We start from the raw sequence: 21,866 nt of genomic DNA on the forward strand, positions 1-21,866 counted from the left end.
TCAACTACCTTGTGACTGGAAAGACTTCTTTTAAGAAAAACAAAGTGCAAACATCCGGACCCAACACTAGGCGATCTATGCACATCATGTGACTCTACAGTTCTACATGCCAAGAACAGATGCATACTGGGTTAAGTAGCATTTTCCTTATTAAAGTTGTGATGAGACAAAAAAAAACCTGAACTGTATATTACCTTGATGGAAGGTGGATAGAGAGTGCTTCTTTCATTGGCCAATCAACAGAGTGTAATATGGTAAAATAATAGACTTCAGGACATAAGTCCCCTGATCTGATAATATTTTTGCGGTTCAATGGCTGCATTGTGCTAGACCCATCCTTTGCGGCAGCTTTTTCCCCCAGATATGCATCTCTTTCACAGTACCTAAATGGCGGAAACAGTGTTTTGTGGACATCTAACCAGGTGGCTTTAGTTGTCTAGTCAGGCAGCTAGCTGTGAGCAGCAAAAAGTAGCACATTTTGCGCTTCCCTATACGTTAGTGCAGGCAACAGGACAGGCCACCCAAATACAGGACAAACCTGCAAAAACCAGGATGGTTGGCCACCCTGTAAACACAGCAGAGGGGTATTCTTTTACTTACATGGGCTGTACAACAATTAAAGGTTGAATTTGATGTAATGATACCATACAGCCTTTTCTTAATTGATGTCTAGAAGTCTTGGTGCTTCCACCTAGCTGCGTTAATGGGAGATGCTCAGAAGGGCCCAGAAGCCAAGTCAGACAACGCCCTTCTTGTTTTAATGGTCACTCCAAAGGAGTGCACTGGCATGTTTCACATGAAGTAAATGGCCACATCACAATTCCAGTTACACAGCACTCTCCCTTTCTATTTCTCTGCAGGAACAATAAGGATTGACTAAGCCATGTCATCACTGACACCTTCAATAAGGAGGGTTGGAAACACTCCCACGACACCCTGGGAAACCCCTAGTCTTACTTGGCAAACAGTTACTCCTGCCGTCAGAGCACTTACACGAGACTCTCTGCAACTTCACAGGGCTTACAATGCTCCTTGCAGGACTTAAAAACACACTCCGAGCTTACTCGGCACAACTTTTTTCCTTCCTTGCTCATGATAGTACTTACCTTCTTCCTTGAATCCTCTGAAACTACACTGAGCCCCATTCACAGAGCATTGTACTAGTCCATTTCAAGCAAGTCAAACCCCAGTTCATCAGGTGAGATGGCCACTGTGTTACTTTCTTCCTGACAGGCCGTGGACTGGACTTTCTCTAGTGGTGGAGTCAACTTTGCAAGGATTTTCACACCCTCTTCTTTCACAAAATGTTTGGGGAGGGACAAAATTGTCAACTGTTCTTTGTGTACCACTATTGTTTTCTTAAGCTTAAAGTGGAATTCAGTGATGTTATTAATAAGCTACATGCATTCTGTCAGTGGCCAGAATCCAAACTCATTTATAAAGAACAACATGCCAAGATAATGTTCTCTGTAACGTATCAGAAGCTATGAGTCTTTTAACTGTCCTACATCCAGTTCACATATACAAGCTTCATGGCTTTTGTGTCTTTTTACTTCAGTCTGTGCCCTCTGTCATGGGACCATTGTTCACAATGAGGTTACACTGAAACAGGTAGGTATGCTTATCTCGTCAAGTATGGCTGTGTTTTTGTGTTACAGAAACCTAGCTATAAACAAATAGTTCATTGTATAAATTGAGGTAAACAGTCAAATAGGGACCTATTATTTATTAGAGTTGGGTGTTTTTTATGTAGTGAACCTTTTGCTAAGCTAAATCAAACTAAAATATTGTTTTCCACTATATGGATCAGGTCATCCAGCCTATGCATGTGCAGCCAGGGGGAAGGAGTGCAGTAGAGGTGTATTTGTAATTTACTTGCAGAAGGCAGGGTTTTGCTTGTTTGATTCTTGGGTGTAGTAGATGTATTTCCATACATATAAGAATGTATGTTTTAATGTTGAAGTTTTGGGATTTTCTTTGTCTAGTCATAAGTTTTCATCAAACATTACTAATACATTCAGCCCTTGACAAGGCAAGACATGGCAAGATGATTGGAATTGATAATATGCCAGGAACAGATATACAATACACAAGGATCACAAATAAGGTGACACAGAATAGTACAAGTCCAGCAGAGGTCTTTAGAATACACTAATATCACAATATACCATAGGACAACTATATAATATCACAAAGTTTCAAACAGGATAAGCAATCCAATATACCTTGTAGTAGACGGTAAAGCAACAAGAGTTGTGGGTGCCAAAGGCCTTGTGGTCTAGCAGCTGGTAGTAATGTTGCAGTATATATACCTGGAAGTTTTGGGATTTATGCCGTTACCTCAACCAATAGTCCTTGTTTTGTTTGTTGGGCACTTTTCATACGGATTGGCATGTTTCCAAGCCCTTTTGCGTCGCTCTTGCACCACACAACGTGGAGCAATAGTGACCCATCTTCAAAATGAGATTTATGAAGCCACGCAAGGCCACCATGCGTGGTCCTGAGTGGCTTCAAGAACCTCAAGTGATGCAATGCTCCGCAAATCCCTACATTGGATTACTGTGTACTCGGGTAGCGTTTCCATGGGCGTTGCGTAGGTGTTCCCATGCAACTCGTGTGGTTTTTGATGCAGTTCCAGATTTACCAGAAGTGGTATACCTGGGTATGCACCAAAATGGTGCGCCTCCCCAGGTGAAGCGTAACGAGGACTGATATCTTTGTTTCTCCTCATTCTTTTCTCTTTCTATGTGTACTGCAGAATGCAGCACACTCAGAAAGAGGCAAAAGTCTCAGGGGATTGTTTTTGCACAGGAAGGTGCTCCTTCTTGCACAAAAACAATACCCCTTACAATGCGGGTGCCTGCGTTGGCGTTAGGCAGTCAAAAGGGCGCCAGCGTAGAGAAAAAGGTAGTAATGCATCATATTGATTTAAAGATGGTGCATTCTTACCCATTCCCTGTCTCACAGTGCATCGCAGAAAGGTGACTTGCTGCACTGCATGACTTGGCCATAAATATGGCAATGAGTGTAGTGTGACTGTGTTCTTGCCTTATTGAGATTTGTTATAGCTCCTATACAATGAGTATCACAATGAAAGTGTACTCTCTACTCAAACCTGTGAATCAATGCAATTATTATCTTCATGCAAGTATCAATTTGGGCAGTAGGCATCTTGAAACTATTCCTGTTGTAAAGCTTTTCGTGTACATTCTTCACTCTATATTGTAGGTCACTTTAATTTATAGAATGGCTGACATTTCTTTTATTTCAGTTTACGTTTTCCTTGTTTGTCTTTAATTTAAAGCAGTGGTTCCTAATCTTTGACTTCTGAGGACCCCCCCACATAGTTCATTACAAGAATCCAGGTACCCCCTCTGAATCATTATTGGAATCCAGGGTCCCCTCCTGAGTCATTAGTAGAAACTGGGTACCTTGGCCTAAGCATTTTTGATGATTTGACCCACAAAACAATACACCAAAAATACAGAAACAAGAAATCCTCAAAATTACACAAATGCTGAAATATTTAATTTAATTCAGAAACACAAATAAAAAAAATAAAAAAATGTTATTCTTAATAGTAAAGTTGGAGCGTTTCTAGATTCAATTGAGGTCACTAATCGTCCATACTATATTCTGTTTGATTCACTTACACTGCTACAACTAATCAATTTGAATATACTAGCTTACTTTTTTGCCTCCAATTTCCAATTCCTTCACATTTACAAAACACTGTAAAATTGTGAAGTGCACGCTTTGATTATTTATATACACTTTATTAATCTGTTAATATTATTATTTTTTTAGGTTGAAATTTGTTTTATTGGACCCAAGGGTCAGGTATTACAGACACATTAAATCACATCATTATGCATTTATATCAGACCACTCGATCAACTTTTATATGTAACTCCCCTCCCACTTGCCCTCCCCCTTCTGGGTACCTAAACAACAATCTGTTGACCAAATAAGAAAAAAAAGAAGGTCTGGGGTAGTATTATATCTCACTGACCGCCCCCCTCCACCCCCTCCCATAGCGGGCACTCCATCTGCGCTGTAAGGCGAAGCAGCCACAAATACCTAGGACAGGGGAGTTCAGTGAATTTCTTTGAGAGGAGTCGGAGGAACGGCTTCCATAGTTCCTGATATGTGTCACTGCGTTGCTCTTTCCATCCCCAAAATATGCCAAAACCTATGCAAGCAATTTAATCTAGCCGGACCTCTTTCCGTCCCTAATACAGCCAACATGGACTGATGTGCCGCACCCAGTGCCAGGGCTCTGTGCCTGCCTTTTCGAGATCACAGCAGTAACGTAAGTGGGTTAGGGGGACCTAGCACTATATAAGAGGGAAACCTAGGTAGTTGGTTATAAAAATGTGTGTCAATATCAAGCAGTACCTCCTCTCAAATTTGATTAATCTTGGGGCACTCCCAGAGTATGTGTAGCAACGTTCTCCAGGAATCACATCCCCTCCAGCACTTATCGCTCTTTTCAGAGTTCATCCGGTGTAGTCTTTCAGGAGTCAGGTACCAGTATGAAAAGATGTTTGTCGCTGCCTCTATACTGTCTCTATACTGCCAGTGTTTGATGCAGTGTGTCTTGCTCTGTAAAAGATATCTAGTCACTTTTTTGTGGATAACTGTCTACCGCAGCTGTGAGGGTGACTTCAGGTTAGCTTCCCTTTCCTGTAATACTCCATATTATTCTGTGATTAAGCCCTTGTCTGTGTCCTTGCGTAGCAGCCATCTCTCGAAATGGGTTAGAGGTCATTTTGCCGCCTCTCGGACCACGAGTTGTATCAGCCAGTGCCTAATCTGAGTGTACCAATATCTCTCCCCTCCAAGAATTGCTAATTCTATCCGCATGTAATCAAAGGGTAGGGGGATGTTCTCATTTTAGAAGTGACCCACTGAACGAAACTCTGGCCCCTGCCAGACCTCTAACGAACCAGCGTCTAGGCCTGGGGTAAAGTCCCCATTTCCCACCACTGGAGTGAGGGGGAAAGGAAAATATGTCACCCCTTTTCGACTCACCACCGCGTCCCAAGCCTGCAAAGTGGGCGAAGCTACCAATGATAGATAAAGATTTGTTGGGCGACAGGAGCGCATCAAGAAGGGAACGTTCCATAGGTCTATTCCTACTATGGCACTGTCCATAAATAACCTCAGTTTTTCGGACTCCAGTCGCGACCACTACACCAAGTACCAAAGCTGTGCAGCCTGATAATAATGGAGCACATACAAGACCTCCAGGCCACCCCTCAAAGGCGAACACCAGCTACGGTTTCAGCTCATCCTGGGGCAATTACCAGCCCAAACGAATTGCAGCACCTCCCCCTGCACCAATGAAGCATCTCCTTTGGGAGCTGCAGTGGGAGGGTCTGAAACAGATACAAGATTTGGGTAAAATCGTTATTTTTAAGGCCGCTATCCATTCCTGCGAGGACAGCGCGTACAACCTCCAGCGCGCTAAATCCGCTTTTGTCCTTTGCAACAGGTCATGATAGTTCAACGTCGACACCTCTGCAATTGTCGGGGCAATCTGCAGGGCCAAGTATGAAATGGATTGCGAAGTCCACTTAATTGATTATTAAATCTTTTAAGCAGTCGTGGACCCCCTGAGTAGGCTTTGTTGACCTCCAGGATTCCCCAGACCACAGGTTAATAACTACTGACGTAAGAATTAAATGATTTGTTGCCTGCTGTTTCATGTATATGGTTAATTTTTGTCTGCCTTGGTATGCTTGGCTTCACTAAATCATTTTGCACTGCCTATTAGGTTGCTAATCCTCCTCGTGCACTGGTCAGTTTGGCATGTTCGTTTTATTCTAATATCATTGTTCTTACCAAGCCTTTTAGTCTTACTTTCTCACTTTGTTTTGATAAGGATACAACAATATTACATCTTGGGAAAATTAAAGAATGAAGGTTTAATGTTAGTAAGAATGGTCAGTAGTTAGTAGTTGCATTTTGAAAAGCAGTATCAAGAGGAAATTCTCAGTTTATTACAAATGTTAAGTAGATGGAATCAAGCATCCACAAAACAAAACTGAAAAACAGGAGTGAATTAGCTGACACATTGTTCTTGGTAAGAAGAGAAAAATAGCAAGAAAGATGACTTCATTCTGTTGATGTAGACAATACTTTATTTCCAATGATACTGATGTTGTCATGCTGGTAGTACATTCCTCAACTTTGGGGGTTTCCTTTAACTTGCAGAGTCATAGAATCTCCATCTGTTCAGCAAGTAATGATCTAACAGTTTGTGTCACCTGCCATGCCTCTTTGATTCTACTAGAGTTATTGAAAATGAAGGAAGAGGTGTCTACATTTCAAAGAAATTTCAGAAACCAAGTAAAGCCTTTACACTGTCTCAATCCAAAATTTTTGGATTGTATTACAAGCCATGAAGATATATTCTCTTGTGCCCTTCCAGAACAAGGTTTTATAGCTTTACATCTTTCAGCAGTTAGCTGTATTAAGAATTATTTGTTTTATGTGTCCCTATATCAGAACGTTGAGTTTAAGCTAAAGTTGTTGAACATTATATAAAAATGTTGATGTTATGTTGCTAAGTGTATTATTGTTCATGTTTGGGGCAAATCATATTGCCCTCTCCACAAGTTTGCATTTTGATTATTGCATCTCCTAAGCAGGCACTGAGGTTTATGTACTAAGATCTCTACTTTGCTCATAGATTATAAACCCTTTCAAAAATGGTGAAAGTCACCATTTGATTGGAGTTCTATGTTTAAGTGATGGACAGTGTATTAAAAACATGTATTTCTTCCAGTTAGGAGTTAATTGTTTACTTTGATATCTGATTCACACCAATTATGTTGCATGCTAACCAGTATCTAGCATGTAAACATCAGAAATCTCACTTGAGGATGCAATATTGGTGAGTTTAGTCCCTTTTTAGGTCTCGGCTAGCGAAGGCTGCGCTTGCGCAGTCTCGCTCGCGAGATTTAATGATTTGGAGAAGAGGGGCTTGAACCCGCCTTTCTTCTCTCCTCTTCTCCATTGGCTGGCCTCTTAAATGCTGGTCAGCCATTGGAGAAGAGGTTTGTCTCTCCAAACAAGCCCCGTCCTTTTCGGATTCGGGGGTGTGTTTTTTTCGATTCTTTCTCTCCTCTGGAATGTAAACATTCCAGCCAATGGCAAGAGGAGAGAAAGAAAAACACGCCCCCGATTCCGAAAACGCCGCGCTGTTTTTCCGAGGCATTTCTGCGAGCTACCTTTGCACCACGGGTCACCCACTCTTGCAATCGCCCTCACTCACCGTCAGGGATTTCCTCGATGAACAGCGGGAAGTTCTCCTCGCTGTCCCTGTAGACTGCGACCAGGCACGCCATCTCTCCTGCTTATTGCTGCTGCTCCCTGCTGACAGACTTGCCTGCCCAGGCGCTGCCACCAGCACAGGCTCAGTATTGTAGCAGTTTACCACTCTGCTGCGACATTGTATCTTACAGCTGCAGTGCTGCATTGAAATTCACGCCGGCGGCGGATCTGAGTCACTCAGAGGGGATCATGTGACCACAGGTCCTAGAAAGGGGGTGAGGTCGGGGATTCAGGAAGCGGGGAGTGGAAGCGTGCTGCGCATCGGCGCGCAGTCACTGAGACTGGTCAGTGGTAGCTGCCTTCCGCGTCCTGGTGTCCGCATTAATTACCAGACAGTGCACAGCTGACTGTGCACAATTTAAATTACCGTCGCCGCGGCACTAGCATCAGCATCATATCACCCGAGTCGAGGCCTCAGCCGGGCTGTGGAGTGCGCCGACGTTGGCTGGGGCTCACCGACCCGGACTTAAGAATACCCCGCGTTAGACTGCTGCAGCGGCCTACGGGAGAATCAGAGTTAGTTGTACTGATTGCCACCGGTTTGAGTTGCCGTGCTTGCCTGCCACCCCTGCAGCAAAGTGTAAGTGGGGTGCGGTATCTTCGCTTTCGTTTTACAATGGAATAAACATTTGCTTTATAATAAACAGCGATCCGAGCGCTGATAAGCCAGGCCAGACTCTGCCGCATGCAGTGTCACGAGCCCTGCACACCGCCCCAACACAATCAGCCCCCATTTGCTTGCGGCCACCAGACATCGGTAGCGGGTCCCCGTCTGCTGGCCGTTATTTTAATTAACTTTCATATAGCGTGAGTCACTCGAAGGGCATCTCGGCGCTGCAAATATTAACAATCATAACCCAGGACCCCCATTCCTGCTGAGCCAAGCCCTGTGAAAAGCAGCCCTCACCAATGCGGCCCCAGAGTGCTCGACACATGCACACATGAAAGCTTCAGCTTCCTGCCTAGACCATATCTCCCAAATGAGAACATGTCAGACCGGACCAAGGCCTTCTAGGGACATAAACAGAGAGAGCAGCTCAGCGCGGTGGCAGTAAGGGGTCACTGCACCAACCCAACCAGGCAGGCCAACCCTCTTAACAGCACAGACAGCCACCTTCAGTCAGTCTACAGCACTACTGCCAGACTCTGCGGCATGCAGTGTCACGAGCCCTGCACACCGCCCCAACACCATCAGCCCCCATCTGCTTGCGGCCACCAGACATCGGTAGCGCGTCCCCGCATGCTGGCCGTTATTTTAATTAACTTTCATATAGCGTGAGTCACTCGAAGGTCATCTCGGCGCTGCAAGTATTAACAATCATAACCCATGACCCCCATTCCTGCTGAGCCAAGCCCTGTGAAAAGCAGCCCTCACCAATGCGGCCCCAGAGAGCTCGACACATACACACATGATAGCTCCAGCTTCCTGCCTAGACCATAGCTCCCAAATGGGAACATGTCAGACCGGACCAAGGCCTTCAGGGGACATAAACAGAGAAAGCAGCTCAGCGCGGTGGCAGTAAGGGGTCACTGCACCAACCAGGCAGGCCAACCCTCTTAACAGCACAGACAGCCACCTTCAGTCAGTCTACAGCACTACTGCCCGCAGCTCGCGTGACCCTCTTCACTGCAACCTGGTAAAAGATGCTCTGGCTCACCGTGGCACTGCAGGAGGACACGTCATGGTGGCACAGGTGAGAGAGCACTTAAGCAGTGCAATGGGATGTCTGTGCGAGTGTCAGATTGGGGTGAATTATGGATTAATGGGCAACATATTCTGTATTGTTTAGGTGCACATATCGGGGATTTTTAGGTCTTGGAAGCACGCTGGAAACCGGGTCCATGGGAGTGGGTGGAGCTGGCAGAGTGTCTGTCACTGCAGGAGGCCCTGAGCCTGCCCTGGAATGGATCTGATTCGATTTCAACGAGCTGAACTGTCATGTCAAATTAAGATTTAGTTGTAACACGAGGTTGGGAAAACACACAGGAAGGAGATTGCTGGTACACTGGCAAAGTTATTGTTTCGAACCACGTAGTTTGGATGTTTCTGGATTAAATAAAACATCATAGTTTTATGTCTTGTTTGGTCTCATTTTTAGGTCTCGGCTAGCGAAGGCTGTGCTTGCGCAGTCTCGCTCGCGAAGGCACAAATTAATTCATCTATTTATGCAGCATTGATACGAGTTCTGGTGGCTCAGAGGATCTTTACATCTGATCCCTCCAAGACCATAGTAGTCACTATCGGTAGATATTTATTATTAATTTGTGGCCTAGTCTATACGCTCCAGGCTTTTTCTTACTGACACTCTGAATTCCTCTTACAACTCTATTATTCACCAGACCCTTCTACTCCTCATTCACATGCCTAGTGATAGAAATATTCCAGAAATACGTGTTCTAGCTCTATGTTCTTTATTTCAACTTCAAAGGGTTGATGAGTGGCGATTCTCCTCACATTTCACCAATTATTTTTTATTTCTGGCTCTGTTGGCACATCAGTTCCTAGATGTCTTAACTATATTGTTCAGCTTAGGTTAGCGAGTTTGATTTCCTGTTGCCTACAAGAGGATAGCCTGGCAACAGGATCATGACTCTTCCTCAAGAGTAGCTCCGATATTCGGATTCAACTGCCAAATTTGTAGGAGCACATAGCAGACCCTTAATTGAGGTTTTTATTTACCTGCGTTCTCTATCTGTGAACATTACTTGAATATGTAAGCCATCCAACTTCACTGTTTAGGATCTAGGTGTTATTAATCGAAATAGTGCTTTCATACTGCTTCATCTTTTTATGTAATCAATTGTATTTTTATTCTAAGTGTGCATTTCGCTGCATTATGACCGTATGCCATTGAGTACTTTATTGTCACACAATGTTATGTCGCGATGCATTTTATCTGAATGTTATTTGTTTCCATTCTTAACATATCCTCATATCCCCAACTCGTGGGCCTCAGATATTGTGATACTGTTTGATATTACTTGCTGCTAAGTTTGTGTATCTTGTATCTTGTTTACTCAGCCTGCCTGTCTCTGTAGTCCTTCTTTCCTGTTTCTGGCTCTGAGGGCGGAGGGACGGGTGACAGCAGCAGAGGGCAGGGTGCGGTGGCAGGCCCTCGGCCGCCGCTCCTCAGTCCTCACCCAGCTGAAGTCACTCTGTGTGGCTCTGTGTGTGTGTGGGAGGCTCTATGTGTGTGTGTGTGTGTGTGTGTGTATGTGTATGTGTATGCTTCTATGTGTCTGGCTCTGTGTGGGTGGCTTTTTTGTAGGTGGCTCTATGCGTGGGTTGCTCTGTCTGTGTGTGGGTAACTGTGTGTGTAGGTGGCTCTATTTGTGTGCGGGTTGCTCTATGTGAATAGCTCTGTGTAGGTGGCTATGTGTGGGTGGCTCTGTGTGTGTGTGGCTCTGTGTTTGGGTGCAAATGCAATAGGTCTCGCATTTGAGAGAGTTTAAGCTATTGGCATTGAAAAAAAACAAAAACATAAACAAAAATAATGTCGTGAGCAATGCCAATAGCTCTAACTTTAACAATGCCGAGACCATTGCATTGTAAATGCTTGTTTTAAATAAATATTTGGATTTTGTTTTTTAACGAAAAACAAAACAGCAAACAAAGCATGAGCACACCATGCATGAGGAATATCAATCCACCACATTCTTGTAAGGCAGTTATAAGAGCACATTGTCTTTTGCAGGTTAGTCTGTATCTGGGCTTGAATGACCTGGGCACAGATAATCAAAGGTTCACAGTGACGGTGCGCCTGGCAAATAAGAGCAGGAACAAACAGTACATCGTTCAAGGTTTTTCTCCCGACCTTTCTAAGATTAATCCTCATCCTTCTTCCTCTCCCCCCACGTCCAACCCATAGTAGTCTAGCCACGGGGCCCAAATCTTTCGAAATTTCCGAGGCCAACCCCTAGCCCTGTATGTCACCTCTTCTGCTACCATGTACAGGTCCAGGCCTGCCCTCCACTCCTGAAGTGTAGGTAGTTGTGGGGCCCCCCAGTACTTAGCAATATTTCGTTTGGCTACCTCCAACCCCAAGTTGGCTAATATGAGTTTGTGTCTCGGGATGTCCACCTCCATAGGGATTCTCAGGAGGAGAAACTTTGGCTCCAATTCCATTTGGATTCCCAATACGTTATTCAGCTCCCTCACAATCCGTCCCCAATAAGTTAGGATGGCATTACATTCCCGAGTTTAGTCCCTTTTAGACATCCCTGATAAAATACAACATCTTGAGAGGGGATGTTTTGATGTGGTTATTATTTGTCAATAATCTTTAATATGAGTGTAGCAATTCATCTTTCACTTGCTGTCAAAAGAAAAACAATTTGGAACTACTGACTCAAAACGGCAGACATCTGCACTCTCTGGATTGGCCCGTAATGAGTTTATTATATGTTAAATTGAAGCTGTTTCAGTATTCCCAAATCCTCTCTTAGTGGCCTATACTTTTATAGGCAAGCATATGTACAGTTCGCAATTTTTTGCTTGGTTCTTTTATTAACCTGATGGTTAGATTAATTTGTTACCCTACGAGCTTTTTTGACCTTTGTCTAGGCACATCATTTGACTGGATGATCGAAGGGGGTGGGAATCCTATTTTTACGCCTCTTCTGAATAGTGCTTTCACTTTATTTTTCATGTCCATGTGATATGTTCTGTATTTTCAACATATTCATAGTTTCTTCCACTGAGATTGGGCCAAAGTTTCTTGAAATAATTTGACGTGATGGTCCTTTTACAGGAAATCACATTGCTAACTTAGAAAAAAAAGAATCGAGGAACGATATCAGGATAGGAGTCTTTTAGTTTACATATACTAGAAAGTACTACTGAAAGTAATCTTTTTTGCTGTTTTACTAATAGGTTGCCTCAGATCCGTGCCTAGCATCCTTCTGCTAGATGCTAAATTGTATTTGTCCATGTCATACATTGATTTTGCTTAGTCTTTTTTTACAGAGAGAATTTTTGTTTTGTTATTATGAATGGCTACCATTTTAAGTTTCCTTTATTTACTGGTGTGATATAGCTCCTCATTCAATTTGGATAAATAGCTGTCTATGTGTATTTCATTTGTTTGATATAAAGTAGTTTGCTACTGAGCTGAAAAACCTGTGTGCTGGGGTCAGTAAGCCTTGCCTTTTTTGATTGACAAAGTGCTTCCTGTACATGCTAGTCTAACAATTGAAAGAGTACTTCTTGTACATGCAGATATACCTTCTGTAGAGATGATGTAGCAAAGTGGCATTCACACATATAGGGCTCACTTTCTGGCCAAAATGGCTTACCCATACTCTCCAGGTGGTCAATGTCTGAAAAATTGATTTTACCTCTGTTAACGAAAAAGCGCCACATTAGAAGTGTAAAAATGTTAACTCATACTGTAAAACATTGTCATACCATGCCATTATATTTTGAAAGTTTGCCTGAATCTCTCTGTAAACATTACCTTGAGATTTTTCCCTACGATGTCAAGATCTTCTTGTTGTCAGTTTTTAATTTCTTGCACTTCTGGCTTGCTACAACTGGAATGTACCCGCTTGTCGCTATGAAATTACACGTCTGCTGATAAGCTACAGTGGCTAAGTACCTCCATGGTGTCTAGTCTGCTCTGAGCACTGTCTCCCTGCCTGTTAATGGCTTGACTGATGCCCAGGCATAATACAATGGATTATGCCCTAAGGTGGGGTCAGGGCATGGATGAGAAAATAGGGGTTCAGCTACTCTGAGCAGTAAAAGCCAAATATTCTTTCTGTCAGATGCAGTAGGATTTCCACTTTAATGTTTTGTGGCTTGTGCCTTAACCACTAAATCCATAGAATTGTTGAAGGATCCACATGCATACCAAAGAATTCACTTGCAGTATGTCTACACCTTCCCCCCTTTTCCTCCAAGTTTGTATTTTATTATGTTATTTCTGGTCACTCTAGCAAATAGTAAAACATATATGTGGAATTGTGTTTCAACATCTTACCATGTGTCTAAAATAGAAATAGAGTAACAATTATGCAAAAAGATTGACACTTTCAATGGGATTGGAAAAAATAAGTCAAACAAGATATTTCCTATGAGAGTACTAAACATTCTTTCTGCCATTAACTTACAGGTGCTGTGATTGCAAACTCTTCTATGACATTCAGGAAACATGGTGAGGAAACCCAATGTATGACAATTCCCCAAGACTCAGGCAGAAAAGAGAGCAAGAATAACCACAACACAGGTCAGCAGGAAGCATTGGCATTATTTTAAAAAACAGAATGCTGTGAGATATTGGGTTTTTGTTTGAGGGGGTGTAAGCCCTTCTCAATCAACACCCACAAACTTTGTCAGGATGAATGACAAAAAGTCACTAAATTAACCAGTGCTTAACCCTCTGGTAGCTTGCCACAAAAGCAGCCAAGGTTAACTTAGAGGCAATGTGTTAAGTATATAAACAGCACACGAAGTGTAGTAAAGTCAAAACACAGCACAAGAAAAATCCCATACCAATTTAGAAATATAGAGTAAAGTTTTATACAATTTTTGACAAAGGAATGATAAAAATCCAGAGACATGCAATTTTAAAGATTTAAGGGAAGTATAGCACCTAAAAGCACAAAGTGCCACTTGCGGTTATGTGGTAGTGCGAGACCGGGTGAAAGTCACAAGTTTAGGCCGACCGTGTCTTTGAAGTGCAAATGTGACAGGTGACTGTTCTAGTCCCTCATCAAGTCAGAATGACCCCTCCTGCCAACACCCAGAATGTTCATTATGTGGCTGTCTGGGAGGAATACACAAAGACCAACTGCGAACTGCACCTAGCCATGTGACCCAGGAACATGCTGCAGAAACTAAATGGTTAGGGAAAGAAAAAGTTAACTTTCTAAAAGTGGCATTTTCAGAATTGTGGCTTAAAATCTGAGTGTACCATTAAGGAGAGTTTTGAATTGCAATTCCTCAGACATCATACATGAGTTTACTTCTTGCTCACAAACAAAAGTTATCATTTATTAAGTGTAATAAGGTAACCCAATGCTAGACTATGGGAGAGATAGACCTTGCAATAGTGAAATACAAATGTAAGTGTTTTTTCACTACCAGGGCATGTAAAACTTAAAAATGTACATGTCAAACTTTTTAAATACAGCTCATCCTGCCCTACGGGCTGTTTAGGGCCTACCCTAGGGATGACATATATGTATCAAGAAGGAAGGTTTAGACCTGGCAAAAAGGTTTAGTTTGTCATGTTGAAGTGGCAATTTAAACTGTCGTATAGCTCCTAGGAATCCCTAGGACCTGCACGTTTTGGATGACCTAAACTGAGGGCTTGGCGTCCAAACCGCTTCTGAACACCCCCACAGGATATGTCAGCCATTAGACCAGCTAGCTCTACAGTGCCACTACCACCCCCTGTATCCTACAGTGGTGTAGGTAGTTTCTGGCAACCACTGAACATGACATCCCTGATTCCTCAGGGATCGTGGAAAACAGAAAAGTACTTTTCTCTCAGTCACTCGTGCTTGCTTATTCTCAGAACGTACACAAGAGGATAATCAGGACATTTCAATAAGTATTTATTGGTTCAGGGTTAGTCTTGTGTAAAACATATTTGCTGCGACAATTAGGAGACAGAAGCATACGAAAGAAATTGCAAGTACTAATATGTTAAATAGTATATACATTTCTACTATACTGCTAAAAAGATGAACATATACAGTTCAGATAAAATAGTAGCATTTGCATAATCCTATAATGCGCCCCATAAGTAATTTGCCCATGTGTACCTAACCTAGATATGTAGGTGTAGCATGTATATGTGTATAGATATATATATGTATGTGTCTAGCCAAGAACCCCCTAGCGAAGAACCAGCCCCCTCATCTGATGGTTGAGCATGAAGGACCCTGTCTCTGCTTCAAGGATGACACCCCGCAAGGAATTTCAGACTGCTGAGTGTCGAAGATTTAGCATGCAGGACTCTGTGTCAGCGTGGAAGGAATCCTCCTCTAATTTGCAGGGGGGAATAAGGGTCTTATATACTAGAGTGGTCACTCGAGGGTTTCTTCTAGAATCGATATGTTTTGAAAACAGTCATAAATGTTTTTCCAAACAAATGCGATCATGCTCAGCTGGCTTTGGCAAAGGATGAAAAAAAGTTGTGACCCTTATACAGAATTATGCAGTGCCTGAGAGCTTGTTTATGTACATCAGTTACAGGGATTATGATAGAATACTAAAAGCCTGGCGTTGAAGGGACAGGAGCAAGCTACTTGGTAAAAGGCCACTTGTTTCAGAACTGTTATTGTCGTGCGGATGGGACAATGTATATTACAAGCATTTGCAATGTAATCGGTCTCGCCTTTGGGACCTTGTATGTATTTAGCTATGCAGCACGTTAGCCTGGGTGCTGAAACATCTACTGTTCTTTAACATGGAGGGAAAGTAAGCACCAAACTGCGTGACACACCAGGTATGGGAAGACATGTAGAGAAATATTGCCTTTCAGCGGGAAATGGTATTGTCCAAAGCTCTGTTTTTAATATAAAACCAGGGCCTTTGGTGGTCATATCACTGAAAATACAAGATTTGAAAAACGTATTATTGGCTACAGGTGCTCGTGGTAGACAATTTCTATGGACTGGAATCTAGAGAATGCTAAAGTGATTCTGGAATTTTACTGGTCTCTGCTGGTCGTTTTCTATCAAGAAAGTTCAATAGAGGCAGTTGCCCGAAAAATAAAAAAGAAAGTCCCACAGCAAAAAGCAATTCTGGTATTTTACTGACCTCTATTGGTCGTTTTCTATCAAGACAGTTAAATAGAGGCAGTTGAACAAGCAGAAAGCAATTCTGGTATTTTACTGACCTCTACTGGTCGTTTTTATCAAAACAGTTAAATAGAGGCAGTTGAACAGAAAAAAAGTCCCTAAGCGGAAGCAGACAAGTCCGAGGCCTGATCTCCAGAGCCCACAAAGTACATACACATATAAGTATATACTAAAGTATATACAAAAGGTCTCGAATGCTCGACATAAAAAGGGGTATACATGACAGTACTAGCCTAAAGCACATGACAAAACCTACACAGGGCCTGCAGTGGCAAACCTGAGAAATGCTTTACAAGGCTACTTAAGTGGCTGCAGGCCCACTAGTAGCATTTAATTTACAGGCCCTGGTTACATTTAGTACCACTATATTAGTGGCTTACAAGTAAATCAAATGTGCTGATTGGGTGTAAGACAAATCTTACCATGTTTAACCCTTTCGGTGCTCATGACCGAACCATTCCGTCATGAGGACAGGGGCACGAAATCCCTCTGCTGTCAACAGCAGAGGGACTTCCATTTTTTTTGGGCCTCGGGAGGTGGGGAAGAGCTTCCCCAACCTCCTGAGGCCCTTCCCTGGTTTTTAATCCAATGACGATCGCGCGCATGGCGCGCTGTCGTCATTAGATTGAAAACGAAACTGAAACTTAGTTTCAGTTTTAGTATGTCAGTGCTCATGGGGCTATCTCAGCCCCCCGAGCACCGTAACACTTGTGAGAGGTATCGTTGGAAAGGGGAGAATCTCCCCTTTCCAATGGTACCATTCCCTAGTCGATCCCTGCTTAGGGATCACCCCAGGAGGGTGATCCCCAAGCAGGGATCCACCCACTAGCACCAGGGAGGGGGGAGCGACCCTTGGGCAAGGGCCTTTGCTCCCCCCATATGTTTTTGGGCACAACAGTCTTTCTGGCCCCCCTGGAGGGCAGTAGCCCCCAATCTGCCCCAACCCACTAGAAACCAGGGATTTATTTTGTATATTGACGTTGGTGTGGGGGCTGCCCAAAAGGGCATGGCAATGCCCCCACTCCCCAGAGAAATGTCAGTCTCTCTGCCCCCCAGGGGGCTGACAGGGGCAGTAGCCCCCAATCTGCCGCCCCGGGGGGGCAGAACGCCTACTAGAAACCAGAGATTTTTTTTATTGATGTTGGTGTGGGGGCTGCCCAAAATGGGCATGAAAATGCCCCCCTTCCAGTGAAATTCCAGTCTTTCTGCCCATATGGGGACAGGAACCCCAAATCTGCCCCCCGGGGGGGGAAGGCAAAAAGCCCACTAGAAAGCAGGGATTTTTTTTATTGATGTTGGGGTGGGGGCTGCCCAAAAAGGGTATGGAAATGCCCCCAACCCCCAGAGAAATGTCAGTCTTTCTGCCCCCCAGGGAGCAGATGGGGGCTGCAGCCCCCATCTGCCGTCCGGGGGGCAGAAATCCCACTAGAAACCAGGGATTTTCTTTGTTAGGTCTCGCACCTAGCGTTGCACTGCGCTTGGTGCGCGTAATAGACACCAATAGGCCGTCATGTGGTTTCAATTATCGTGCCCAGACACGGGCGAGATAATTGAAAGCACAATGCTCGCAGTGGCGCGCGCGCGCGCACCACTCGCGGGCTTCAAGCCATGAGATGAATGCGTGAGCATGGTATCTTTGCTCCTCCACTGCATGTCATGATCCTCTATATTTTCACCCATAAGCGTGCATGCAGTACACTTGCAGCGTCTGGTTTTTTATGGAATGTCCTGCGTTTGTTAACAATGCCTCGTTGTGAGAAGGCCGTGATAGCAGCTAAGAATGTGGCCCAGGCAGTTGCTGTAGTTACAGAGAGGCTGTGGTTAGGGGAAAGGTAAGGCGAGCGGAGTGAACCGACAGGAATGAGCGCGTCACCTGTCCGCTGTTTGGGCGTTTAATCGCAACGCGGGATCGCTGTTCTCAGCGGAGAGCAGACATCAATGCCCGTTACACGCCTTCCGCCTCGGAAGGACGGGTTCTTAGAGTCAACAGCTACCTGTGTGTTTTTAAACTCTGCTACAAACGGCCCGGAAGCCAGGCTTGTCTGTTTTTTAGATTTGATGAGTAATGGCGCTTGTTTGCGCTGCTCCGTCCAGCTCCTTGCTGATGATCTGAAACAAGGTGCAGCAGCACTAGTGAACCAAAACAGAGGCACACGTGCAAACGTACAGCAGCACCTCACAGGCTGACCACAAAGGAGCACTTGAGGGACAACACATCACCGCCAGGAGTAAGATATATATCTCTTCTTGTTTCCAGTTGTTTTTTTGCTCATTGTGCCCGGCAGGATTATTAAGAGCACCGGTTTACCTTAACTCTTGTTACCAGGGCTTTCGTGGTGAAAAGCGGAGCAGCACCTTTGTTACTTTCACCGTACTGTTGCCATGGCATTTCTACACTCTGAAAGGACAGGCGCTCTGTGAGAGGGCAGCAGCACGCCAAGAACAGCCTTATTCCCAACCTGCAGTAGCGATGGTGTGTAGGGCCAGGAGTTGTATAACAGAACCCCTGTTCACACGCCATTTTGACATCGCTTTTAGTACATTTATCCTCCATGAATCTGTGGGACAACACTGCACAGCAGCACCCGTGTGGTGCCCTCTCCCTACGGAGCGTCTGTTCGTGCTTTGCGGACATAATTTGCAGGGCAGTGCTGCAGACCCTGTGAAATATTTTCAAGGAGGTGTTCCCTGGTGCGTCATCCTCCCAAAGTCCACTCTCTGGCAGCAGACAGTGACAGGGCAGCTCCTCTTGACAGCTCTAACCGGGAGGAGGGCAGTTTAGTCCTCGAAGGGCAGGGTAGATCCCTGGCAGAGAGCCATCCTTCCTACCTGTGCGAGTTTCAGTCTTGCAGGAAGAGGGCAGGGTGTTCCCTGCTCTCCTCCCCCGTGGGCCAGCCCAACACGTTCCACCTGTGCCCGTCAGTATAGAGCCGCGCGCCCCCAGTACCGCAGCATGCCCTGCTAGAGGAGCAGACCCGGAGCACCCCAGGTCCGGCCCACAGCACCTGACGCCATGAAGAAGACCCAAATCCGGGACCCTGACCAGGCTGTTTGGAAAGAAGCAGGCCAACGACAACCTCTTTGCTCCAAATCCACCCTGGATCCTGCCACAGACTTCCAGCAAAGGAGGCAAGAATACCTACGGTCAGTATAGATTATAGCACTTATCATAAATCCCTCCGTTCTTACTTTTTCTATAACATGTTCCTGTTTGCTTTTCAACCCTTGTGGGATTTTCAGTGGTATCATTCGGCGTGTTTTAGTCTTTAATTATTTTCTTTTGCCCAATTGTGTTTGTTGGCCTCGGTCGTCTCCCTACTCTCAATGTTTCTAGGTCTATGCGCAAGCTGGTCGCTAATCCAGGCAAGCTGTTTTCTTTTTTTCTGGTACTTGTAAACCCGCTTTTATAATTAGAAAAACAGAACAGGTCAAAGAATGCATAGAAAAACTCTAGATTTGGTGAGCTATTCCTGGATAGATCGGAGATCTGGGAAGTCGACATTCTTAAAGGTATCTTTGCCCAAACTGTACTGTCAACAACGGGGGTTCCCGAATGGCTCCTCTTTTCATGATCTCTGGGCCCAGTGTGGCCATCAGGAGGCCGCCCCCAGATAAATGAGTTTGCATCTCATCTGTCCATCAATACCATACTAATTACATATTTAGAGGCATACGAGTGCCAATTATTAACACATCACTGCACGTTGATCCACCGCACACCGTTGTACAGCCGGTCAACTGAAGCCAGCAACAAGTAGCCGGTGGAAGCCTATGTTGGAGGACTAACACTGCACGCTCCGGGGTTGGGGACAGCAGCCTGGAGCTGCTCGAAGTAGGGGACCCAGTGAGATCTCTCCATTGCTTTGGGACTTTCTGAGTGAAGCAGTAGCCCAGTGCGATTGCGGGCTGCTGTACTCTATACACTGGGGACGAGCGAGGTCTCACCATTGATTCCTAGCTTGTGGGGGAGCGCTGTGCTAGTGTGGCCATAGTGGGGTGAGCCCATGATGAGGCCCCCGCTTGGGAATAGCTCGCACTCAAGAAACCAAGTAAAGTTACCATATTGACTGTGGTAGGCACCCAAGTGTTCCTGGTTCCTACCGGTGTTCGCATTACCGCATCATGCATAATTGAGCGCAAGGGTGCTGCGGCCTGTAATTTCGTGGTGAAAGGCATTATGATTCACGTGCACATGCCATAACCAAATTGCTGCATTAGGTCTGATGCTAGTCTACCTATGTGTTGTTTTGTGCCTGGCGTTGCCAGTGTCACGAGTACTGCTCCTGATATATGGATGTATGTAGTTTTGATCCTTGTAAAGACAGGATAGCAAGTATCATTTTCAGGATCTGCCTGTTATTTACAGTGGTGTTGTTTTCTAAAATACGGGTAAGTATTTACTTTAGTGCACTAACTGTGATGATTATGACAATTGCCTAGTTGGCAATGTGGTTTACGATTTATGTGATTGTGGTCTATGTGTTTATATACAATATATGAGATATTTTTTATATACTACTGTGTAGACTCTCTTTGGTGGTGTATTTATTGTGTCACTGGTGTGTGTTGTGCAAATGCTTTACACATTGGCTTTGGGATAAGCCTTACTGCTTGTGCCAAGCTACCAAGGGGGTGAGCAAGAGTTATCTTGGGTGGGTTCTGCATGGTTTAGGTGCATACCCTAGCCATCCTGAAACCCCATTTCTAACAGTGTGTGTTTGTAAACTTTATGCACTCTTTTCGCAGACTATTTTACTGCCATCCATACTGAAATTTTACCTCCACTTCAAGAGGAGAATCAACTTCATTGCAGAGATTGGGCTACTTCCAAAGACCCAGAAATCAGTAAACATCCTACCAAAGGTATGTGAGATAGTATACAGAACAGTGGCATCCCTTCTGATCAAGCATCATTACGAAGTAACAATGCTCACGGGTGTCAAGGCTCAAACACGTGCTGGTAGGTGAGGTCACACCATGAATGAATGCATTAGGTAAGGATTCAAAATTGGTGGAAAAATATTTCACCTTGTTATTGGTACCTTAATCCTCTCAAAAACACATCCTGTTAGAAGAAGACTACACCAATCGTGTCCAAGATGCTGTCATTTCAGTAAATCGCCTTGAAACAAAGCCCAGTTGATTTTCAGATCTGCCAGCCAAAAAGGTTACTAATAAATTATGACTTCAGGGTTTTCAAGATTGGAGTCATCATCTCCAAAACTTGACAGAATCAATATATGCAAACAATTATCTCAGCTGTCGGTGTAGGCCCATGTTGCTAGGCAGAGCTAGGTTTCAGTCCTACCTCCTTTATTAGTTTGTAGCCTGAAAGTGCTTCACTAGAAACTGAAGAGCCTCCTCAATGTTGGAACACCACTTATCAGTCACACTGAGTCCTTCAATCAAAGCAATTCTGCTTTCCTACCCATTCCGACTTACTAAATGCTGTTGGGCACTGCCACATTGCCTAATGCATGTTCGCTCTATCTCTCTTTCTCTCTCTCTCTCTCTTCCTCTCTCAAATTGACAGCAGCATGCATTGACCAGCCACCATTTCTTTGGATCCAGTGACCCCTCACACTTCTCTGAAACAGATATAGTGAATGCCTGTCATAGCCAATAATGGCCAAACAATATGCTCTTTCTGCATACTGGTGTAAAACCATTAATTATCTCCCCCGCATGTGCCCCCATGAAGACCTAGGGGAAGG

The 21,866-nt window shown here is 44.3% G+C and overlaps 1 protein-coding gene across 4 annotated transcripts in view; it reads left to right on the forward strand.

Annotated features, from left to right (window-relative positions):
- The window catches only part of LOC146798804 (uncharacterized), a 131,237-nt gene that overhangs the window by 43,290 nt on the left and 66,081 nt on the right, over positions 1–21,866 (forward strand). For 2 of the 4 annotated variants that reach the window (XM_085626110.1, XM_085626111.1), the window contains exons 4-5: positions 13,455–13,568; positions 20,899–21,015. In XM_085626110.1, coding sequence (XP_085482236.1) covers positions 13,455–13,568; positions 20,899–21,015 — 231 coding nt within the window. The remainder of the gene's footprint in view (positions 1–13,454; positions 13,569–20,898; positions 21,016–21,866) is intronic. The other 2 variants (XM_085626112.1, XM_085626113.1) reach the window with 2 other exon arrangements.

Source organism: Triturus cristatus, chromosome 9 (assembly GCF_964204655.1).
Source record: "Triturus cristatus chromosome 9, aTriCri1.1, whole genome shotgun sequence".
Taxonomy (NCBI): domain Eukaryota; kingdom Metazoa; phylum Chordata; class Amphibia; order Caudata; family Salamandridae; genus Triturus; species Triturus cristatus.